At 39.6% G+C, this 22,929-nt stretch overlaps 1 protein-coding gene and 1 long non-coding RNA gene across 3 annotated transcripts in view; both read right to left on the bottom strand.

Annotated features, from left to right (window-relative positions):
- Positions 1-3,379: 3,379 nt before the first annotated feature.
- On the bottom strand, positions 3,380-3,773 carry LOC306820416. The gene is made up of 2 exons (XR_013778666.1): positions 3,569-3,773; positions 3,380-3,429 (listed from the first exon to the last, which is right to left on the bottom strand). It is a non-coding gene; the product is annotated as an uncharacterized lncRNA (long non-coding RNA).
- A 1,870-nt stretch (positions 3,774-5,643) lies between these two features.
- Positions 5,644-22,929, bottom strand: part of LOC306820410 (polyunsaturated fatty acid lipoxygenase ALOX15B-like) — a gene marked incomplete at its 5' end in the record, with an annotated part of 39,846 nt that continues 22,560 nt past the window's right edge. Inside the window, 15 exons of one of the 2 annotated variants that reach the window (XM_079338239.1) lie at positions 5,644-5,998; positions 6,236-6,406; positions 6,620-6,720; positions 6,821-6,942; positions 7,324-7,493; positions 7,581-7,667; positions 7,886-8,089; positions 8,815-8,958; positions 9,098-9,264; positions 10,228-10,331; positions 10,444-10,566; positions 10,713-10,794; positions 11,430-11,634; positions 12,177-12,355; positions 12,515-12,552. In XM_079338239.1, coding sequence (XP_079194365.1) covers positions 5,819-5,998; positions 6,236-6,406; positions 6,620-6,720; positions 6,821-6,942; positions 7,324-7,493; positions 7,581-7,667; positions 7,886-8,089; positions 8,815-8,958; positions 9,098-9,264; positions 10,228-10,331; positions 10,444-10,566; positions 10,713-10,794; positions 11,430-11,634; positions 12,177-12,329 — 2,013 coding nt within the window. In that variant the 3' untranslated portion in view covers positions 5,644-5,818. Of the gene's footprint in view, positions 5,999-6,235; positions 6,407-6,619; positions 6,721-6,820; positions 6,943-7,323; positions 7,494-7,580; positions 7,668-7,885; positions 8,090-8,814; positions 8,959-9,097; positions 9,265-10,227; positions 10,332-10,443; positions 10,567-10,712; positions 10,795-11,429; positions 11,635-12,176; positions 12,356-12,514; positions 12,553-17,302; positions 17,404-17,439; positions 17,562-22,929 lie in introns of those variants that run through there. The other variant, XM_079338240.1, reaches the window with a different exon arrangement.

Raw genomic sequence — 22,929 nt, 5'->3', positions numbered from 1 at the left:
AGAAACAAAAGCAAGACTATCTTTGGTCAGTTTTTATCTCAGGAATAGAGGCAGAAGGAAGACTAAATCCACACAGCAGAAGTGGCTCCAAATCACGTTTAATAAAATGTGTCACCACATGAGATATTTCAAGCCCTTGCCCTTCATTAGACATGAACAAATACTGTTTGTATAACTTTGGACGGTTTGGGCAGATCAACATTTTCCTAACATAAGAGGGCGGACCATTGGGAACCTGCATGAAGTACAAGCTTGATAATAGTGCAATACCTGATATGTCAGTGATTTTGCTGGTGAATACCCGGTAGATACTATCCAGGTCAGTCCACTTGTCTGTTAATTCACCCAGACCACTCAGTTTCAGTGCAGGCAACCTGGAAAAAATTTGCAAAAAAACACACATCTTTAATAGTGTTGCTAAATTGGTAGGGAGTTAAGTGCATAGTTTTATTCATTAATAGATTGTTGATAGAATTGATAGACTTCACCCTTGAGCTGCAGTGAACTGAAACTCTGTACTCTTGGTGAAGGAGAAACGGACCTCCATAGGCAGAGACTCAGTGTTTGCTGCTTTCATGCAATGGGGGAGTCCCTTTGCAAACACATTCCATCTGGGGAAAACAGAAAAGATCAGTTCATTTATTAATGGGTTTTAATTCAGACAGAACCTGACATGTTTCACAATTTCACAAGGTTGTCAATGTTTGGTTATGAAAATAAAACACTCTCGGTACTCACTGATAGTCTTCTTCTCGCTCCTTCAGTTCCATTTCCCGACGATACTCTACAAAAGGATGGGTGTCTTCATAGACCAAGAGAGCTTAAAGAAAAAATCCAAACAATAATACAATAATAGTAATACCAGATTGAATGTACGGTATATAGGTCTTTCAAGGGCACAAAGACGCTTTACATGGTGGTTGGATCAAACAAAAATCAAAACAAAAGGAAAACTGAGACAGGTAGAAAAGGATGTTAGATCGGTGTAAAGGTTGAGTTAAGGATGGTTGGTGCTTGAGAAGTTTTTTGAACCAGTCTAAAGATGGGACATTGCAGATTGGGGGATGGGGGATATTACACTGAAGGCCCTGTCATTGAAGGTGTGCAGTCTCGACAAATAGATAAATATGATCCAGTGTGTGGAATGGTCAGAAGGCCAGTGTCTCAAGACCGGAGGTCTCTGGACATGGTGTTCAAGTGTAGCAGGATGGAGAGGTACGGAAGGGCAAGGGCACTGCCTTCAGCTGCTCGGCACCCAGACATTGGAACCCCCCCCCCCCCCCACCATAAGACAGTCAGAGTCCATCTCCACCTTTAAATACCAACTCAAAACCCACCTGTTTAATCTGGCATACTCACTGTAACTGTTCACTTCACACCACACTTGTCTTTTGTTTGTTTTATGTTTGGTTTTAACCTCCTGTACTGCTTTTATCCACTGTAAGGCGACCTTGGGTGGCTTGAAAGGCGCCATTAAATAAAATGTATTATTATTATTTATTATTAAAATAATCAGTTAGATGGTATAAATTCACACTTTACAATCTTTATTTAAATGTTGTCAGTAGGAAGTGAACAGGACAAACCTTTTCCTTCCCTGAAAAAGTGCTCCTCGTTGTCAGTGATCCAGCGGTAGATGGGAAAGCTGAAAGTTTCTCCTTCAGGGGTTTTCACTTCTACCTTGGCAGGAAACCAGGTGTCTTCAGGGAAATTTGTGATAGGACGTTTGTTCAGCCGGACTTGGAGCAGCTTTCCAATGGACTCGGGAATGGACAGGGTAAAAGTAGACACCTTGAGTAATGACAGAAATGGTTTGACAAGATCCATATATGAGGTTAGATAAATGTATTTGAATACCAAAAACAGAGCTGCAACATCCCCCTAACTGGCATAAAAACACTGAAAATATAAGATTAGATGACACAAAATGTTGTAGGCTACTATCAGTTTTTATGTGACTCATTTTTAGGTATTGTTTCTTTGGCCACAATGGTGAGCATACCTGAATAATTACTGAACTAAAAATTTGCATCAGCAGTCGTGAGAATTTACAACAACATCACTATAGTTGTGTCTTTACAAAGGCAGTGCTGAAGAAGCACTTTTCAAACAATTTGCACAAGGGGGCAGTATTGTTCAAGTAAATGAGAGAAAATGGACAGGCATAAAAGACGCCATCTGAGCAAGGACTGATTTAGACAAATGTAACAAGACAGGAAGACAGTGCGCTGAGCATCTTTAATTATACACTGATGCAAACAAAACAATGAATGATATTTCATTCATCATTCCAGATTTCAGTCAAATCAAATACAATAAGTCTATCAAATGAATTTATGATTAATTGGTCTTCACAGGGGAACTATTAGCAATTCTTCAGCTTTAATTTGGACACAAGACAGATTTTCAAAGGAAGCAACAAAATCAGAAGTAAATTGGTGCTGCTTGCGCTTCTCCTAGCCTGTTATTCTACTTGTTAGTGCCAATAATGAACATTGTGTGACACGGCTGTTTAAAAAGAAGCTGTTTCTTCACACAGGCTACTGAGCTTCAGAACCTTTATGTTAGTCCAGCTCAACATTGCACATATAGAAGAATATTTTACACTTACTGCTCCAGTGCTGAAGGCTAAAGGCCCTGTGCTGTTTATGAGCCGAGTGGGAGGGCTTTCCCCATCTGCCCCCACCAACTTAATGTAGATATCGTAGAAAGTGTTAGCAAAGAGGACTTTGCCAGTATAGACAGTCACTTCATACTTTGCCATTTTCACCCTCAAGAGCAGAAGAATCCCTGAAGGGAAAGAGAATAATTAGTGTTTTTTCAGCATTGGTTATTTTTAACTTTTAAAACAAAAACTCTAAACTATATCAATATCAAATAAGACCTGCAATGGAGTTTGTCTTTGTCGACAATCTGTTACAGTCCAGTTGTGTAAAGCATGTCTGTTACCTTAAATGACGAATAGAAGTTACCGTAAATTCCGGACTATAAGCCGCTACTTTTTTCTCACACTTCGAGCACTGCGGCTTCTACTCCGGTGCGGCTAATGCATGGATTTTTTATGGGGGACAATGACCTTCTGCCGCAAAAACATTTGACTTCGTCACGTCGGATCTTAATATCAGTCATTTTGCGCTTCATGCACGCACCCTCATCATGGCAAACACACAGAGAAATGCATATGATGTAGCTTTCAAGTTAAAGGCGATCGACCTGGCTGTCAAAGAAGCTAACAGAGCTGCTGCACGTTAAGATGACACTGACAGCGACAACAGAGACTGAGGAAGTGAGTAATGAAGTCATTCTGAGGCAGTGAATGGATGGACTTTTTCTTGTGAAATATATTGTAGCATCCAGTCAATATAAAGAAGGCCAGAACTGGTGATAAATGCCTTTAATGTCCGTCGGTGTCATTCATCAACGTAAGAGCTGAGCAAAAAACAAACAATAATTACAAACGTTTTTTAACTGAGCAGCTCATTAATTTCCTTCCTTAACTTTACAGAACGTCATACATTTGTAATAAACATTTACATAACTGAAATATTCTTTATGTAATTGTACCAACCTTGTTCCCCAATTGACTGATGCCAAAACACTGTTTTCTTTAATGTTTCTGTACTGTTTAACTTCTTACCCTCCATCAACGTCTTTTTACTGGCGTTTGTTGCCATAGCTACCGTTGTACCGCACTTCCGGTTAAAGGAAGCCTTCAAAATAAAAGCCCCAAAACTCCACCATAGACGAAAACTAAAATAAGTCAAATTATTGGCCTTTACATATATTACGGTCATCTTTTTCATCAGCCGTGTTACAGACACCGTCGGCTAGGCTTCGTATTGTAACGGTTCATGTTGTAAAGTCAGTAGTTGATAATGTGTTCATAATTCCGATTATGTGGAGAGTCAGTGAATGCACCAGCGAGAACGTGTTGAGTGGCTGTATGAGAGAACGCTGGGGGAGAGAGTTGGATTGTTACGGCAAGTTATGTGTGTTGTTCTCTGCTGTAAACGGCGTGGTCACGGCCGACAGTGATCGGGTTATTAAAAGTTATTATTTGAATGCTCTCGTCGTCCTTTAACGTCCGTACGGACGCTACAGTATTTGCGGATGTTACCGGTAGCCTACGTCTGTGTAAATAGCTCTTGTTATAACGTGGACACCTGCGGCTTATAATCAAGTGCGGCTTATATATGTACAAATACATTTATTTACTTATTTTTAGCCGGTGCGGCTTATATCCAGGTGCGCTCAATAGTACGGAATTTACGGTATATCAGCCATTGCTGAGGGTGTGTGCCTGTCAGCACTATAGACCACACCCATTGTTCTGATGAATGACTTTTACCAGCAAGGGTCATCAATCCCCCTGCAGGCCTACGGTACACCACCAGAGGGCAACCGACCTCATGGGCTTTCTTTAAAGGAGTCTCTATTCAGGAGGTGTGTGTCGCAGCATGCTGGGCTTCACCCCATACCTTTGCTAGATTTTATAAATTGGATGTCACAACGACAACCATGGCACATTCAGTCCTCACTTCAGTTCCTTCTTAGGTCCTCTTTCTCTTTGTGAGACGGGCCACTGGAAACAGTTGTCTTCATATCAGGCTTGTCTGGCAATCTGGGGGTTAGTATTTTCCCCATAGTGAGAGACAAAACAAATGCTATTGAAGTGTTTTATAGACAGTAGTTGCGACACTGTGTGATATGAGCAATTATGTGAACTATAACTGTCCTGCTTAAAATGTGATCTTTTGGTGGAGTAATTAGTGTACTTAAGGAAGAGCTTGGTTTAACATCAAAGAGAATGAATTGGTTTATTTGGGGTCATTCCTTAAGAATGTATAGGATAACATTTGGGTATTGTTTGGGTCTAAAACAAGAGTAAACAGGTGTTGACCCTTAGGGTACACAGGAGCAGATAACACTGAGGGATTTACCTCTGCATTGAATTATAAACCTTAAGGTCATAATGTCCAGAGTAAACATAAGAAGGGTGGGATGTATGATAAGGTGTTGACCTGAATGCCATTTGTTGACCTAAGTCCAAATAAGGACATAAATGTTCTACTGTTGCTTTGACCAAATGCTGTATGAATACCAAACTGTTCCTTTGTTCAAGAGGGATCACAATTGGCTGGTGATTCTCCCAGGCTGGACCGGCAATGCCTGGATTGATGCTTTTCTTGTCTTTGTAAATAAATGTGTTATTATACAAGCAAGTCAGTATCAGTGAAGATTTCTTCATCATCTACACATCATAATGAAAGATGGAGAAACTACACTATGAAAGAGAACTTTAGGTTATTTACATAACCCTGGTTCTCTCAGTAGCATGAATGTGTATCTCACCAGACCACCCTACTTACTATGGAAGCGAGGAAGAGGTGAGCTTGTTTGATGACGGTTGGTGTTATACTTGCCTATTATATAGGAGGAGGGCTTCAGACATAGTTGATATACTTGCCAGCCAATGAGGGCTGATCTAGTGTTATTAAGCTTCTGATGAGGTCATGCAGGAGAATCACTCCACAGACTCACTCAAATTACTCAGAGAACTAGGGGTTATTGAAATAACCTACATTTTTCAGGACTGTGACCAAACCCCCCTTGAACTGCCCCATAAAAGCACATACACCGACATAGTGTGACCATCATTTTAAGCGGTCGATGTTTATTCAAATGAACCAATCCCACATTTTCAATGAAAACTGCACATAAACCAAAAATGAACAAAAATGATCATGCAATGATGTCTTCCATTGTTTCCACTTAGAAAAAGATGAACCTTGATTTACTTGTTTGGTCACTCACATATTCAAATAGCCACACTATTTTCCACCACAGTTGGTTGCATGTATGTGTATGGCAGATCCAGATTCTCATTTCTGACTTTGATAGTCACACTTTGTATTTCAAGGTCACCTTGAAACCTCTTGATCAGCTTGCGGGGAATCTCCTCAGAGAAATGCTCGTCTGGATATTGGCCAAGAGGGACCTGATGAAGCAAATGACACATTATTTATTTTAAATAACAACCATATAGATGATGAGATATGTATATTGTACAGTTGCAAGACTTTGTCAGATTTTCTTTTTTCATTTAACTTGATTTTCCCATTTTTATTCAACTTACAGTCTGTTAAGCTTCCGGATCGTCCATAAAATTTTTCTTTACTGACATATAAATCTATTTGAAACCCATTTAACGTTTCAAGAGGTCTTTGATACATACAAAGTCAGTGGACTGCATGCTGAGAAGATGCAAGACGGTCATCCCCTGAACTGTCACGTTGACATCAGGTAGCGTCTGCAGCATGGTGTCCTCGGTTGTTGTCCCCTTGGTGGTTGGTGGAGGAAGTTGCAGGGAGATGGGAGTGTTGGGCATCCAGGCACCATAGTCAAACTGCAATGAATGAATGACAGAAAGGTACATTTTGAGGCAAAGCAGAATGGACTTGCTTGGACATTTTGTTTGACTGTCGGGGGAACAAAATATTAATGATTCAAAATAGTGAAGGACCTGCTGAGGTTTGGCTTCAATCTATCTGATTCAAAGAAAAATGAAAATTCTAATAAGCCTATTCCCAAAGATGGAACAGAATTAAAACACATTCACCTGTCCACAATTCACAGCTGAGTGCTGGACCGAGCATGTGAACATCGCCATGGTAACAAACTTGACCAACGCAGCCACGGTGGTAAAGCACTGGGGAATTCCTGTGAATGAGGGAGAATAAACTGCATGATTTAAAGATTTCTATATAACTACATTAAAGTCATGTACTGTACATATTGATGAAGATCAAGCTAAGCACACCTGTGTTTGCATTGGAAAGGAATCCATGTACAAAAATGTCTGAAATCCACTTCTGCAGTTCAGAGTCTTTCTCGACGTCAGCATCGCTCTTGTAGTAGTAGCGGAGGATTCCATCCACAAACCTCAAAGAAACATGGGGATGTTTTATCAAGAATATTCTGAGATGAAAAATACATTGTTATGCAGCCGCAAGTAAGACCATATTTTAAAGGACCATTAAAAATCATGTAAGCCATATTTCTTAAAACAATCAGCTCTATTCTCACAATGCATTACTCAGGTAAAAAAGTATGAACCATTTACTAGTTTCATTGTTGATGCTGTTGATTGTGTTCTATTTTTTTTTATTGTGTTTAGTCTGATTTTAATGAGGTCTGGTTTTGCTCTTGCTGTTTCTTTTCGTTTCTGTGGGCTCTTGTTTTACAAATTTCCCCTATGGGACAATAAAGACAACTTGAAATCTTTATTTTTCACTTCAATACAATAATTTGAGAATTAAATACTTGTGGATGATATCCCAAAGCTTCAGTCCATCGTCCATGTAGTAGTAGTTGGGTAGATTCTTCATCCCACGCTCAGCGATGTCATCTGGCATGCACAGGGAGGTGTAGGTCATTGATTCCATTGATCTCCTCATGATTGTGAACATGCCTTCTCCGCCACAAGATGCGTACTACAAACCAGTAAACAGAAGTCACATGGTTTAAGAAAGCTACTGTACATGTAATTGTTAAGGCCTGCAGTGTTGGTCTTTTCCTACCGTTGTGAAAGAACCATTCTTCGAAATGAGCAGATTTCGAGCCATGAGGTTGATCTGCAGGGTGTAGCGAGTGTGAGGGACGAGCAGCTGAGGTAAAGATGAAAGAATGTTACATGCAGTCAAATTATTTCTTGGAAACACTGTCAGAAATTCTGGGGCTCCTATGATGTTTAAATGTGGACTGCACACTTGAACAACATGGTCTTGAATTTCTCCACTGGGGATCAGTAAAGGATTATATTTATCCAAAAAAATAAAAAAATAAAAAGAAATACAGTAACTTCAGTGTTCTGTCTTGCAGTCACCTTGTACAGAGGATGCACCATGGGCACATTGCGCAGAAGAGATACAGCAAAAACTTCAGCCAGCAGATGAGTGCGCAGCAGGTGAACACTGAGTTCATGGAAGTTGAAATCTGCACTTCTCACAAAAATCTTGGCCATCAACCAGTCGTACTCAGAATCAGTAGGAAAAAAGATGGGATTGTCCTCTCCAGGAGTCTGCTTCAGCTGCAGGAGAAGAAAGTGAGACATTGGTTATTGCAGTCATTTAATCCATTTACACCAATGTTAAACATAACGAACAATCATTGGAAGTACTTTTACTGCAAGTTTTACCCTCCTGACTTGACATGCACAAGCTGCCACAAATAAACAAATGCATGACAGAAAAGATTAATTTAGGAGAGTGAAGTATGGAGATTGTAGTATACCTGCAAATAAGTGCTAGAAAGCACTAAGTTGATCATCACTCAAAGCAACCACGACATGAAGTTTGTGATACTCAAAAAGGTTGATTAATTTTAAAGTTCACCCTTGTGCACTGATCATGAAGGGACAGAAAAGCTAGAGACCAAGAATTATTTTATTTTTATTTTTACCAGACTTCTAATATGTTAAATTTGGTTAGTGGTTGGGTAATATAATACAAGATGTCAAGGGGATTGGTTGTGTTATCAGGCGAGACGCAAGTGGTCAGGGTGGCTTCATTTCTAAGCCAGCCAAGTTTCAATGTGGTCTTGAAAATGTTGTTAAAAAATGCCAAGAGGAAAAACAGCAGCTATTTAGATCTCGCTGCTGTTTTAAGAAGATTTGAGTCAAACTGTTTAGATGGTTATTCACTCATTTTCTACTGATTCACAGCTCTATTCAGTCACTGTTATGCTGTTTCACTAACCCCAAGGTAAACATTGAAGTGAATCTATCTGAAACATTATCATAACATTCACTCTCACCTGAATAGCGATTGGCATCAGCTTGTCATCAGGTGTTTTGTGGAGCAGGATGAGGGGAGCCATCAAGTACTGCTTCTTCCCATTGATGGTGTTTGTCTCCACTCCATCCAAAAGCTTGTAGTCACACAGGTATATGTTGCCGTTCTGTTTGAAATTTTAGTGAGGACGAGAATTTATATTACTTTAACATTGTGAAATGGAAATGTAAGTGCGACTTACAGCTGCATAATTATCATGTCATCAAGAAAATCTTTCTCAGACCCTTAAAAGTCAAAACAATCACCTTCACTTCCTCTTTCAGAGTTTTCTGTCCATCGAGGAAGACCATGCTGTCAGTGACAGGAAAGTTCTTCGGTATGACTGAACAGCGTCGGATCAGCATGGGGTTGACAGCATTTAGAAACTGGTAGGCGAAAAATTCATCCTCCCTCCAATGTTTCTGGACATACGCTGGAAAAGAAAGGGGAATATTAGATTCAGTTTGAGACTAACTGTTCAATATTAACAGGACTGCAGGTCATCAAGAAAAGTAGCAAACAATGTGTTTAACAGAATTCAGAGACATAAACAGGCATAAATACAGTTTGTGATTTTGTCTTTGTAAACGGATAAATGAAGACTATCTTTGGTCAGTTTTTATCTCAGGAATAGAGGCAGAAGGAAGACTAAATCCACACAGCAGAAGTGGCTCCAAATCACATTTAATAAAATGTGTCACCACATGAGATGTTTGAAGCCCGAGACCTTCATTAGACATGAACAAGTGATTTTATGGCAGAAGTCATGGATAGATACTTGTATGATATCTAAGAGAAATTCTTTCACCTATTTTCAATTAAATAAAATTTAAAAAACTTTATTTTTCCCTGAGGGGCAGTTTTAAAAAAAACCCAAAACATTCAATTGGAACATCTTAATGCCCATTGTGAGTGGTCGTTAGAAAGGACACATCAAACTGCTACCTGTCTGACAATACAACAAACCCTGCTCTGCAGATGAACTCTTTCTTCAACAAGTCACCAACCTGCAACATTTTAGAGTGAAACTCCTACTTGAGCAGCAGCTTGTCTTCCTGTTTAATTGTATTGGGATCTGTATTTCATTTAGTTAAGGCAGAATCAAGGAGTCTTTTAGACTTACAGTAGCTTTGTTGACTGTAATTGCTCCAAAAGATTGTAGTCAGCGGCAGCAAGTATGTTTGATGTTTTGAGAGATGTAAATACTAAACGTAAAAAGAACTAGGGCCCATGTTGAAAATACACTAGTCTCCCTGTAAAGTGGGAGGGAGGGGGTTAGGATTGTCCACTGCACCTAACGTACTGTTAGCAAAAGTTCAGGTCAACATTTTCCTAACATAAGAGGGCGGACCATTGGGAACCTGCATGAAGTACAAGCTTGATAATAGTGCAATACCTGATATGTCAGTGATTTTGCTGGTGAATACCCGGTAGATACTATCCATGTCAGTCCACTTGTCTGTTAATTCACCCAGACCACTCAGTTTCAGCGCAGTCAACCTGGAAAAAATTTGCAAAAATACACATCTTTAATAGTGTTGCTAAATTGGTAGAGAGGTACGTGCATAGTGTTATTCATTAATAGATTGTTGATAGAATTGATAGACTTCACCCTTGAGCTGCAGTGAACTTAAACTCTGTACTCTTGGTGAAGGAGAAATGGACCTCCATAGGCAGAGACTCAGTGTTTGCTGCCTTCATGCAATGGGGGATTCCCTTTGCATACACATGCCATCTGGGGAAAACAGAAAAGATCAGATTTAGATTTCTTCTTTCATTGATGGGTTTTAATGAAAATAGATTCAGACAGAACCTGACAGGTCTCACAATTTCACAAGGTTGTCAATGTTTGATTATGAAAATAAAACACTCAGTACTCACTGATAGTCTTCTTTTCGTTCCTTTAGTTCCATTTCCCGACGATACTCTCCAAGAGGACGAATGTCTTCAAAGACCAAGAGACCTTAAAGAAAAATCCCAATAATATAACAATAATAATACAGTAATATTAGATTGACTGTATATAGGGTCTGTCAAGGATACAAAGACACTTACATGGTGTATGGACCAAACAAAAATCAAAACAAAAGAAAAATTGAGACAGGTAGCAAAGGATGTTAGATCGGTGGAAAGGCTGAGTTAAGGATGGTTGGTGCTTGAGAAGTTTTTTGAACCAGTCTAAAGATGGGACATTGCAGATTATTTATATGGAGAGGGTGTTCCAATGGGTCGGGGATGTTACACTGAAGGCCCTGTCTCCATAGATGTGCAGTTTAGACAAATAGATAAATATGATCCAGTGTGTGGAATGGTCAGAAGGCCAGTGTCTAAAGACCGGAGGTTTCAGGACATGGTGTACAAGTGTAACAGGATGTAGAGGTACTGAAGGGTAAGGGCACTGATGAATTTATAAATGAGGGCGTTATGTATTGATTAAGAATCTAATTGGATGCCATTTGAGGTGGAAGATGGTTGGTAGGATGTGCTTCCAGTGCTACAATAAGGTGTAATATTTTTAAAATAATCAGTTAGATGGTATAAATTCACACTTTACAATCTTTATTTAAATGTTGTCAGTAGGAAGTGAACAGGACAAACCTTTTCCTTCCCTGAAAAAGTGCTCCTCGTTGTCAGTGATCCAGCGGTAGATGGGAAAGTTGAAAGTTTCTCCTTCAGGGGTTTTCACTTCTACCTTGGCAGGAAACCAGGTGTCTTGAGGGAAATTTGTGACCGGACGTTTGTTCAGCCGGACTTGGAGCAGCTTTCCAATGGACTCGGGAATGGACAGGGTAAAAGTAGACACCTTGAGTAATGACAGAAATGGTTTGACAAGATCCATATATGAGGTTAGATAAATGTATTTGTATACCAAAAACAGAGCTGCAACATCCCCATGATTAAACAACTCCAAAGGTTGCACAACAGATCAGTTTTTTTATGTGAAGCATTGTTCAGATGTATTGTTTCTTTTGGCCACATTTGTGCATTGAGCATTGCCTGAAGAATTATACAACTAAAAATCAACTTTAGTGAGAATTTACAATAACATCACAATAGTTGTATTTTTTTTTAACAAACTCAGTGCTGCAGAAGCTCTTTATCCTCTTCGACATAGTGTAGTGAATTTGCACAAGGGGGCAGTATTTTTTAAGTAAATGAGGGAAAATTGACAGGCATTTCAAATGATGGCAAAGCAAGTAGGGATTTTGACAAACCACATTACAAGACAGGAAGACTTGCACTGATTGTCTCAAAATATACACTGATGCAAACAAAATGAAAAAAAAAAGAATGATAGAGTAAGTATTTCAACATTACACATATAGAAGAATATTTTACACTTACTGCTCCAGTGCTGAAGGCCAGAGGCCCTGTGCTGTTTATGAGCCGAGTGGGAGGGCTTTCCCCATCTGTCCCCACCAGCTTAATGTAGATATCGTGGAAAGTGTTGGCAAAGAGGACTTTGCCAGTATAGACAGTCACTTCATACTTTGCCATTGTCACCCTCAAGAGCAGAAGAATCCCTGAATGGAAAGAGAATAATTAGTGTTTTTTCAGCATTGGTTATTTTTAACTTTTAAAACAAAAACTCAAAACCATATTAATATCAAATAAGACCTGCAATGGAGTTTGTCTTTGTCGACAATCTGTTACAGTCCAGTTGTGTAAAGCATGTCTCTTACCTTAAATGACGAATAGAAGTTACTTTGATGAACTCCTCCTGACACCAAAGTAAGCATCCTCTTTTATACTTTTACAGATTGGTGGGCGGATCAAGTCTGAAGTAATAATCATCTCAGGTGATGAAACGTTAGTTTGAACACCAAATGCAAAACAAAAAACTATTGTGAAATAATGGAAATAAATGTCTCAGTGCTTTAACCCATCAATAAATTCATGATTAAAAAAAGATCCAATGACAACAATAAGTTAGCTTATGATACTTTACATACAGTGCAGATCTAGACCACTCTTCTTAGTATGATAAGTGTTAATTGCATAATTGTTTTATCTAAATAAATAAAAATGAAATGATTTATTTGAATTATTTCATTTAGTTTAGTGTGTGGAACATGATGTCCATTGTTGTGTTTGTGTTTGTTCACCACCTTATTTGCCTCTATGAAGGTTTTTTCTCTGATGGGCCCCCTGCCCAACAGACATGTAGTTTTGCTAATGTAAATTATGTAATCTGAATTTTTTTTAACAGTTTAGTTTATCATTCATTCACTGATACACTCATTTTTTAATAATAAATAATAATTTTGGAACTTTTCCTGGACTCTCATGAAAACAAAATGTTATCTCAATAAGAATACTTTTTCTCGTAACATATAAGTGAAAGAAGAAAAAAACACTTTGAAAGCTTAAACCTTTGGCTTTCACTGAAATCATTGCCTTTGCCCTGAAGTCCATTAACATAAAAAAGATAGAATTACTTTATAATGGTTTGTTCACGACAACAAGAGATGTTCATGGACATGTTTGCAAAAACACTCGATGTGTACAGGCTTCATGCACCGTCTGCAGCCACAGATAGTGGCACATCACTGCCACTCCTTGGCAGCACACACTCCCTGCAGAGTCTTCACCTCTCATCGATTTTCTCATGCTCAGATGTGGTTTGGACCTTATTATAACTGGGGTAATAAGTTCCTGTGCCAGGAGCCAATCTTTATAGCTCTTGTATTTGACTATAAATGTTCTTTCTCAAGCTCCTTTTATTGTAACATCCGAGAGCCAAAAAGAAAAGAAGCGTCTCCTGCACTCTTTGCACGTCTTTGAGTGATATCAGATCTGATTGTTTGGTCGTCTGAAAGGCATGCTGGCACGACGACTTCGGGCCTCTTTGCCCTTTCTCTTCATTGACCCTTTTTCGGTCGGATCACACACATTTTACAGACTTGGTGTCTTGTAGAGTACAGAAAGTGAGGTTGTCCTTTTGAGCCACTTTGAATTCATGTTTTTGCAAAGAAGTGTGTATTTCTCTAACAATAACATGTGTCCACTTACTGCTGGACAGACTTTGTCTCCTGCTTTGCTCAGTATGTGTCTCAGTCAAAATTTGCATCCACAGGCCCTTATTCTCGGAAAAACCTTTAAAAGATTTGCATCATCAGACACTGTGTGGACATCATAGACATCCCCTCCTCATTGTCTATGTTGCTCCCTACGCTCAGCCATTCCCTGTGTCACAGCTCAAGTACATGTTTTAAAATCAACCTGCAGAAATTCAGAGACACAGAACAGATTTTACATAGTTCTGCTATTTAAGATAAAACACTCTCTGCCAAATCATATTTTTAAAGATAAACTTCCTGTTGTGTTGAAGTAACAGTGAGCATCAGTTGAAACAGGTAATCTATTAAATAGATTGTGCAGAAAGTTGCTGTGAGTAACTGGCCATACTGCATATTTCAATTGTGTGAAAACAAACATTTGTTGTGTTTCACTGAATACAATTAAAATTTCTCCAGAAATCTCCAGGTTTGGCCATGAGAAAAACCAATTGAGCAATGCATTTCATTGCCAATTTTATGAATTACAGGTTCACATGCCAGCACATTTTAGAGCTCAAGCAGAACCGCCTACTTGTCCAATTGCTTTGATAGGAATGATCCTGACTTGAGTCTAAACACTGTCAGCCTGGAAAACAGTTGTCAACAACTGATCATTGGTTTAAAAATCTCTCCTTCTGTTTAGCCATGGAAAACTGACTTATGCCACTCAAGGTTTATATATATATATATATATATATATATAGAAAGTAAATTTACTCCGATTTACCCAACCTGGAAAAAAAAGAAAACATTTTTTGTAGTTGCAGCAGCTCAAAAAGAAGTACACAAACAGCATAAGTCACCTGTTGCCCCACAACCTTGCTTTCCTTTTTCTAAACTATATCTCTCTTGTTACTCCACAGCCTTGCTTGCACACCTCTTTCTCAACCAGAAACCAACTGAATTTTGCCTTGAGGTGTGCCAAGTGGAAGGTGCCCTGTTGGAGGGGTGTTTAGGTTGTTGAGATTGAATGTGTCATTTAAATGCAAGTTTATGTACTCCGCTGAAATGTATTTTGAGACTTTTAGCCTTTTCGCAGATAGTATATGCTGTTTCTAGAAAAGATCATTCTCTCCTGAAAGTGCATTTATTTCCAACCTCCTTTGTTAGGTGCCAACTCATGTGACAAAGACAGAACCCCCACTTAACTGTCTGATCCTGAGAGTAAAATCCAGGTCAGATTCACTTTGTTGATGAAATATTGACATTATTCTTTGCTTTTCAATAATGTAACTTTCCTACCATCAAAAAATATTCCACAGAGCGGAAGAAAACAACTCTGCTCACAATTACGCCAAACGAGTTGCCCGTTTCAGCCTTTGCATTTGTTTCCCATGGCTTTTGAAAGTGCTGCATTTCTGAATATGCTTTGCATTTTTCTTAATGCAAGTTATTTCAGCCATCGTAGAGTGTCTGCACCCATCAGCCACTGTAGAGCACAGCCATTGTTTGAGTGCAGTTTGGCAAACTTCACTGTTTCTATTATCAGCAAAACACATAGTGTGTTGAACCCACCTTTTGTGTTTTAGGCAAAATTGGCTTATCACAATCTTCCTGTGTCATTATCACCTGGGTGATTGAAGGTATAAGTTATCAATACATGATTGGCCAATGATTGATCAAAACCAGTGATTACCACTTTCATGATTTTGAAAGGCTTTATTCACATCTAGTCCATCTTTCATTAAAAAACAAATATTAATAATGTTAAGGCAAAATGATCTTTTTCCCAAATAATATTTTGATTAGAAGATCTGAGAACTAAGAAGAACACAAAATACCATTTTAAGCAATTTATGTTTTATTTACTCAAATGTAATTGATCTGATCTGTTGCTGCTACAAGTTGGATTTTTAACTGCTGCCCTGATAGGGATTTGTGAGGTCACATACTCAAATAGCCACACTATTTTCCACCACAGTTGGGTTCGTGTATGTGTATGGGACATTCACATTCTTGTTTCTGACTGTGATGACTTCACTTTGTTTTTCAAGGTCTTCTTGAAATGTCTCCTCAAAGAATTGCTCCTCTGGATATTGGCCAAGAGGAACCTGATGATGCATATGATACATTACAAATGTTCCTATTTCATTTAAATAGCACACTACATTATAGTGTACAGTGGCAAGAAGTTGTCAGATTTTCTTCTTTTTTTTTCATTGAGCTTGACTTTCCCGTTTTTATTTTACTTACAGTTGTTTCCTTAAATAATACTATGCTTAGCTTCCAGGGCATCCACTTAATTTTTCTTGAATGAAATATGAACCTACTTGAAACCTCTCAGGTATAGATTTGATTTGTGTACTTTCAAAGTCAGCGGACTGCATGCTGAGAAGATGCATGACAGCCATCCCCTGAACTGTCACATTAATATCAGGTAGCGTCTGCAGCATGGTGGCCTCGGTTGTTGTCCCCTTGGTGGCATGGTTTCGTTTAGGTTGTATTTCAGAGTTTTGAGTTCACTCTTATTCATTCCCTCGTGTTTTTCCGTGTTACTGTGTTTCCCTGCCTCTCTGGTTTCCCTCCTGTGTTGATTGTTTCATAGTCTCATAGTATATCTGGTTTTAGGTGGTGTCAGTGTTGGGTTTTACTGTGTACTTGTCCTCAGTTGTTCTGGTCTTGTGTTCTTTGTTCCTTGTGTTTCCCGCCTTTGTGATTACCCTGATGTTCCTGACCTGACTCGTTAGTCTCACCTGCGTCTGATTACCCCTGGTCTATTTAGTCTCTGTGTTTGCCTCAGTTTCTTGTCGGTTAGATATTAGATAAGATGAATATTATTTTTATTGTTATTTATTTAATGCACTTTAAAAAAATCAGACATTAGGATTAGTCAATACAAAAAAAAAAGGACATCTTTTGAAGGAAATGTACTGGAGAAGCCTGTTAAACCCAGAGGGGCTTGTCGAGTGGCTCTCCTAACGGCTAATATGTAACACAGAAACAAGTTGTTCAAGTAGATCAAGCAAATTTAAGAATAGCTAACTAGAAAACATACTCAAAATGTAAAAGAAAGCAAAACAAGAAGGAGTAAACATTAAAGAAGAGGAGAGGGAAAAAAATGAAAAAACAAGTATGTATAAATACAGTATTACTGACAAGCTATGTACAACAGGCATTTAAAGTAATTAGACCTCTTCTTAAAGACCCTACTCTTGATGCAAGTAAATATAGTTCATTATAGACCTAGCTAACTAACTATACTTTTAAGAATAGGCTAATGATAATAGGATAATGATGTAATATGACGCTTTTTGCATCACATGACGAAAACTTCCAGGCAAAGAAAAACATATTTTTCTTGTCTCAGGGCAAAATGAGGGCTGGATTCATGACCATTCAACACTACTACCATGTTTCTAATGATACTAAGCTTCATGCAAATGGGTGAAGTATCCCTTTAAATCCATTCACCTGTCCAGAATTCACAGCTGAGTGCTGTAGTGAGCAGGTAAAGATCGCCATGGTGACAAATTTGACCAAAGCAGTCACGGTGGTAAAGCCCTGGGCAATTCCTGTGAATCAGGGAGAATAAACTGTGTTTATAACACCTGTGTTTGCGTTGGAAAGGAAACCCTGTACAAAAATGTCTGAAATCCACTTCTGCAGTTCACAGTCTTTCTCGACGTCAGCATCGCTCTTGTAGTAGTAGCTGAGGATTCCATCCACAAACCTTAAAGAAACATGGGGATGTTTTATCAAGAATATTCTGATGAAATTGTCCTGCATACACCTGCATTAGCGAGACAATACTTTAAAGGACTTTTAAAAAATCATAGTAAATAAGTCACATACTCAGCCCCTTCATTGAGAAAACAACATAGGGGTTGCATATACGGTTAAGCTGTGGGGGCCAAAAGGCTCCATGTGGTACTTAGTATTAGCACTGTCACTATCTGGCTAGCTTGCATAAATGAGACTAGGTCTGTTGAAGGCAGCAATGCTCTTTAGGAAGGGTGGCAACTACAGGCTTTAAGGTAGTTTGTGTCACTTTTCAATAGGGCGTAGGGACATAACAGGGATGATAGGTCTTTTTACTGAGCACTTTCCTTTCAGGTATCTTGTGTTCATTTAAAACTGTTAATATCAGAAACAACTCTTGTTGTTGGTCTTTTAGCCTATATTATTTTGAGCAGTGCCTCAGGGACACTTAGCCATCATTGGGGGCAACCAAACTATAGTTCCAGGTTTTACCAGCCCAGTCTCACAGTTTTTATAATTGAAAATTGCAATTTGGCGAATGCATTGCACAACATTTCAATGTCGTGTTATTTGTACGCAAACTGTGAGACTGGGTTGGGTGTTTCACTGTCAGCTGTGACTGCATGTTTCAAGGTGATCTGTTGGGTTGAAATCCCAATAAGCGAGCAGACAAAAAGTGATGTTGAGACATAGATAGATAGATAGATAGATAGATAGATAGATAGATAGACAGACAGACAGACAGACAGACAGACAGACAGACAGACAGACAGACAGATACTTTATTGGTCCCGAGGGAAATTCAGGGCATCCAGTAGCAGTATACAGACAGGCAGACAACAGTGTCACTTTCTTTCTACAGAAGTCATCTGTCCACTCAAGAAATCAAACCTCTAAGTCTCTTTGAAGTAGAGGGAGCCAATGGTCAAACTGTGCCATATCTAGGCTACATTGAACTTGACATCACTTTTCCTGCTGAGTTTCTTGGTACATCAATAGACATTCACACTCTTGCTCTTGTTGTGCCAGACTTGACAACTTCTCAGTCTCTTCTGCTTATTGGCACAAACACACTGGACATACTCTATGAGAACTATCTGTTAAACAACATGTTAGGAAATCATTATCTTCCTTATGGCTACAAAGCTGTATTGCAGACACTTGCACTTAGACACAAACAGTCAAAAGATGGTTATCTTGCCATAATAAAGATGCATGGAGCAGGCCCACAAACAATTCCAGCTGGAAAGACTGTTGTTGTGGAGGGAAGTGTCTTCACTCGCTCCCTGTGCTCAGAGAAATCTGTCATTGTGGAGCACCCATCTTCTTTTCCTTTGCCTGGTGGCTTGACTGTAAAATCTTGTCTTGTGAATCTTCCCAGACTTCAGCCTTGTCAGTTACCAGTTATCATAACCAATGAGTCTGGTCATGATATTGTTATACCTGCTAGAGCTGCCATTAGAGAGATAAGTGCAATAAGATCTGTCATCTCAAAAGAACAAAGCGTTTTTGATCCAGTCCAAGCTTCTTCACCAGATCTGGAATCACAAAAGTCAAACTTTACCTTCAACTTTGGCGATTCAGCACTCTCATCTGAATGGAAAAATCATATCACAGCAAAACTCAATAGTATTCCAGAGGTATTTGCAAAACATGATCTTGACTTTGGTAGAACAGATAAAGTTACTCACCAGATCAAACTTTCCGATGAAACCCCATTCAAGCAAAGACCAAGACCTAGCCATCCCCAAGACATTGATGCTGTTCGTAACCATCTTGAGGAACTCTTTGAATCTGGAGTAATCCGGGAATCTGAATCTCCTTTTGCATCACCCATTGTTGTTGTGAGGAAAAAGAATGGCAGTGTTCGATTATGTATTGATTACAGAAAACTAAACCTGCAAACCATTAAAGATGCCTACGCACTCCCAAAGCTTGAAGATGCATTCACAGCACTCTCTGGATCTGAGTGGTTCTCAGTGCTTGATCTGAAATCTGGCTATTATCAGATTGAAATGGAGGAAACAGACAAATCTAAAACTGCTTTTGTATGTCCTTTAGGATTCTGGGAGTTTAATCGCATGCCCCAAGGAGTGACAAATGCACCCAGCACGTTTCAGCGACTTATGGAGAAATGCATGGGAGAAATGAACCTTAAAGAAGTCCTTGTCTTCATTGATGATTTGATTGTTTTTGCACCGACATTAGAAGAACATGAAGCAAAGCTAATGAAAGTGCTTAAGCGGCTAAAAGAGTTTGGCCTGAAACTGTCTTTGGAAAAGTGCATATTCTTCCAAACCTCTGTGCGTTACTTGGGACATGTAGTTTCTCGTAATGGTGTTGAAACAGACCCATACAAGATCGCCACCCTCACAACCTGGCCAGTACCCAAAACCTTAAAAGAATTGAGGTCATTTCTTGGTTTTGCCAGGCACTACAGAAGGTTTGTGAAGGGTTATTCTGCCATTGTTAAACCCCTGCATGACCTTACATCTGGTTACCCCCCATCACAGAAGAAATTTAAACAATCATTGAAACGGGAACAATACCTGAACCCAAAAGAACCATTTTGGCGGCAGATTGACATCTGCCTGTCAGACAGCTTTTGAAACGGTGATTGAAAACCTAACAACTGCCCCAGTCCTTGCCTTTGCTGATCCTCAAAAGCCATACCAGCTTCACACAGATGCCAGCTCAACTGGTCTCGGAGCTGTGCTCTATCAAGAACATGAAGGAATGAACAGAGTCATTGCTTATGCTAGTAGGGGGCTGTCACGTAGTGAATCCCGATATCCAGCTCACAAGCTCGAGTTCCTTGCCCTCAAATGGGCAGTAACAGAGAAATTCAATGATTATCTTTATGGAAACAGTTTCACAGTTGTAACAGACAGCAACCCTCTCACTTACCTTCTCACTTCAGCCAAACTAGATGCGACAAGCTACAGGTGGCTTGCTGCACTGTCCACCTTTTCTTTTAAAATCTTGTATCGTGCAGGCAAACAAAACGCAGATGCAGATGGGCTTTCTCGTAGGCCCCATGGTGATCTGGCTGATGATGTCAAATCTCAAAAGGAGAGAGAGAGGATATGGAAATTTGCCCAATATCATCTATCAGACCCTACTCTAACTCAGATTGATCAACAGACCATTCAAGTCATCTGTGATAGATAGCTGATTTATAGCTCAGATACGACCGATTGTCATGCTCCTCTTGCTCTTGTCCAGTCCCTTTCCACTTCTGCTGATGCACTTCCTGACAGTTTTGTAAATGATCAGTTTGGTTCCTCCATCATTCCTCAGCTTACAGACTCCAAAATGGCTGCCAAACAAAGAGCAGATCAATCAATCAAACATGTCATATCACAGTTGGAGCATGGAGAAACACCACCACCTACCTTGAGGGAAGAACTCCCTGATCTTCCCCTTCTTCTTCGAGAATTCAACAGATTGGAGCTCCAAAACAACATTCTTGTTCGAAGAAGACAAATAGGAACTCCGTGCTCTTATCAAGTTGTTTTACCCCAAGAACTCCGTGAGACAGTCCTGATCAGTCTCCATGATCAGATGGGCCACATGGGTATCGAGAGGACACTTGACTTGGTCCGAAACAGATTTTATTGGCCAAGAATGTCTCTCGATGTGTACAACAAAGTAAAAACGTGTGAGAGATGTGTAAAAAGGAAATCCCTGCCTGAGAAAGCAGCACCGCTTGAAAACATCAAAACAACAAGACCTCTGGAACTGGTTTGTATGGACTTCTTGTCTTTAGCGCCAGATAGTAGCAAGACGAAAGACATCCTGGTAATCACAGATCATTTCACAAAATATGCATTGGCAATTCCCACACCCAATCAAAAGGCCAGAACAGTGGCAAAATGTCTTTGGGAGAATTTCCTTGTGCACTATGGAATTCCAGAAAAACTTCACAGTGATCAAGGCCCCGACTTTGAAGCAAAAACAATAAAGGAGTTGTGTGAGATGACGGGAATTCACAAAATGAGGACAACCCCGTATCATCCAAGGGGAAACCCAGTTGAACGTTTTAATAGAACTCTATTGAATATGCTTGGAACTCTAAAGGATGAAGATAAAACTCACTGGAAAGACTTTGTGAAACCTCTTGTTCACGCATACAACTGTACAAAAAATGATGTCACTGGATTTTCACCCTATGAACTCATGTTCGGACGACAACCACGCCTGCCAATAGACTTGGCATTTGGACTTCCTGTAGTTGATAAACAACATCAATCACACTCCCAGTATGTCCAGACTCTTAAATCTCACCTAGAGCAAAGCTACAAAATGGCAACAGAAAATGCAGAAAAAGTCATGCAAAGAAACAAAAGCCGATTCGACAAGCATGTCACTGCCTCTGATTTATCTGTTGGAGACCGAGTTTTAGTTAGGAATGTCCGTCTGAGAGGTAAACATAAACTTGCAGATAAATGGGAATCAGAACCATACAATGCTCTAACCTGAACCCACCTGACAACAAAATGGATATGGACGATCTATCAGATGGAGATGAACTGATTCCATTCCACTGGCATAGTGGACCACTAGACTCTGAACCATCCAGATTCACAACCATAATAGACATCCCAAAAGCTCATGTTACAGTGCCTGATGCTCTACAGACCCCCCAGTGTGAAACCTCTCCTGAGGCACACCAGGAAGTTGTAGATGCTGTAGTAGTTGATACTGACCAAAGCTCTGAAAGTGCATCCTTACCTGAAAATACAGAGCTCAGATACTCACCACAAATTTGCACTTCTGAGGAAAGAGCAGCGTCCCCCTCAGAAAATGATTCGAATAACTTACCTGAACCCCCTGATGTGGACAGTGACACAGAAATTCCTGTACGGCGTTCAACTAGGACTCGGAAACCCCCAGATAGACTGCACTATATAAAACCTGGACGTCCAGTGTTAGATACTATCCAGTCATTGTTTCATGGACTAAGTACAGCATTTTCGTATGCTTTGAGAGACCCTGAACCCTGTTCCCCCACTGTAACAACGCACCCACCAGTTAATAGCCAACCACTAGCATGTAACGGGACGTACATGAGATCAGGGGGGGAAAGTGTAACCCAAGTTAATTGATTTTTAATATGTTTTAGCCTCTTGTTTTTTCAGTGCAAGAGGGGAGTGACCTCCGTGAACCTCCATAAATATAAACACTGGTTTTTATTTTATTTTGATTGTATGTAAACTTTTCTATTTTTTTTTCTTCCATAAACACCTAACTTCACCGTAAACGATCAACCAATCAGAGCTCAACTCACTTATCAAAAAGATCCGGTTCACGAGGTCACTCCCTCTCATCCCAAACAA

This window comes from Symphodus melops (genome assembly GCF_947650265.1).
Source record: "Symphodus melops genome assembly, chromosome: 2".
In the NCBI taxonomy this organism is placed as follows: Eukaryota; Metazoa; Chordata; class Actinopteri; order Labriformes; family Labridae; genus Symphodus; species Symphodus melops.
Note: the sequence above shows the minus strand (reverse complement) of the source record. Positions and strands in the feature narration are given on the sequence as shown.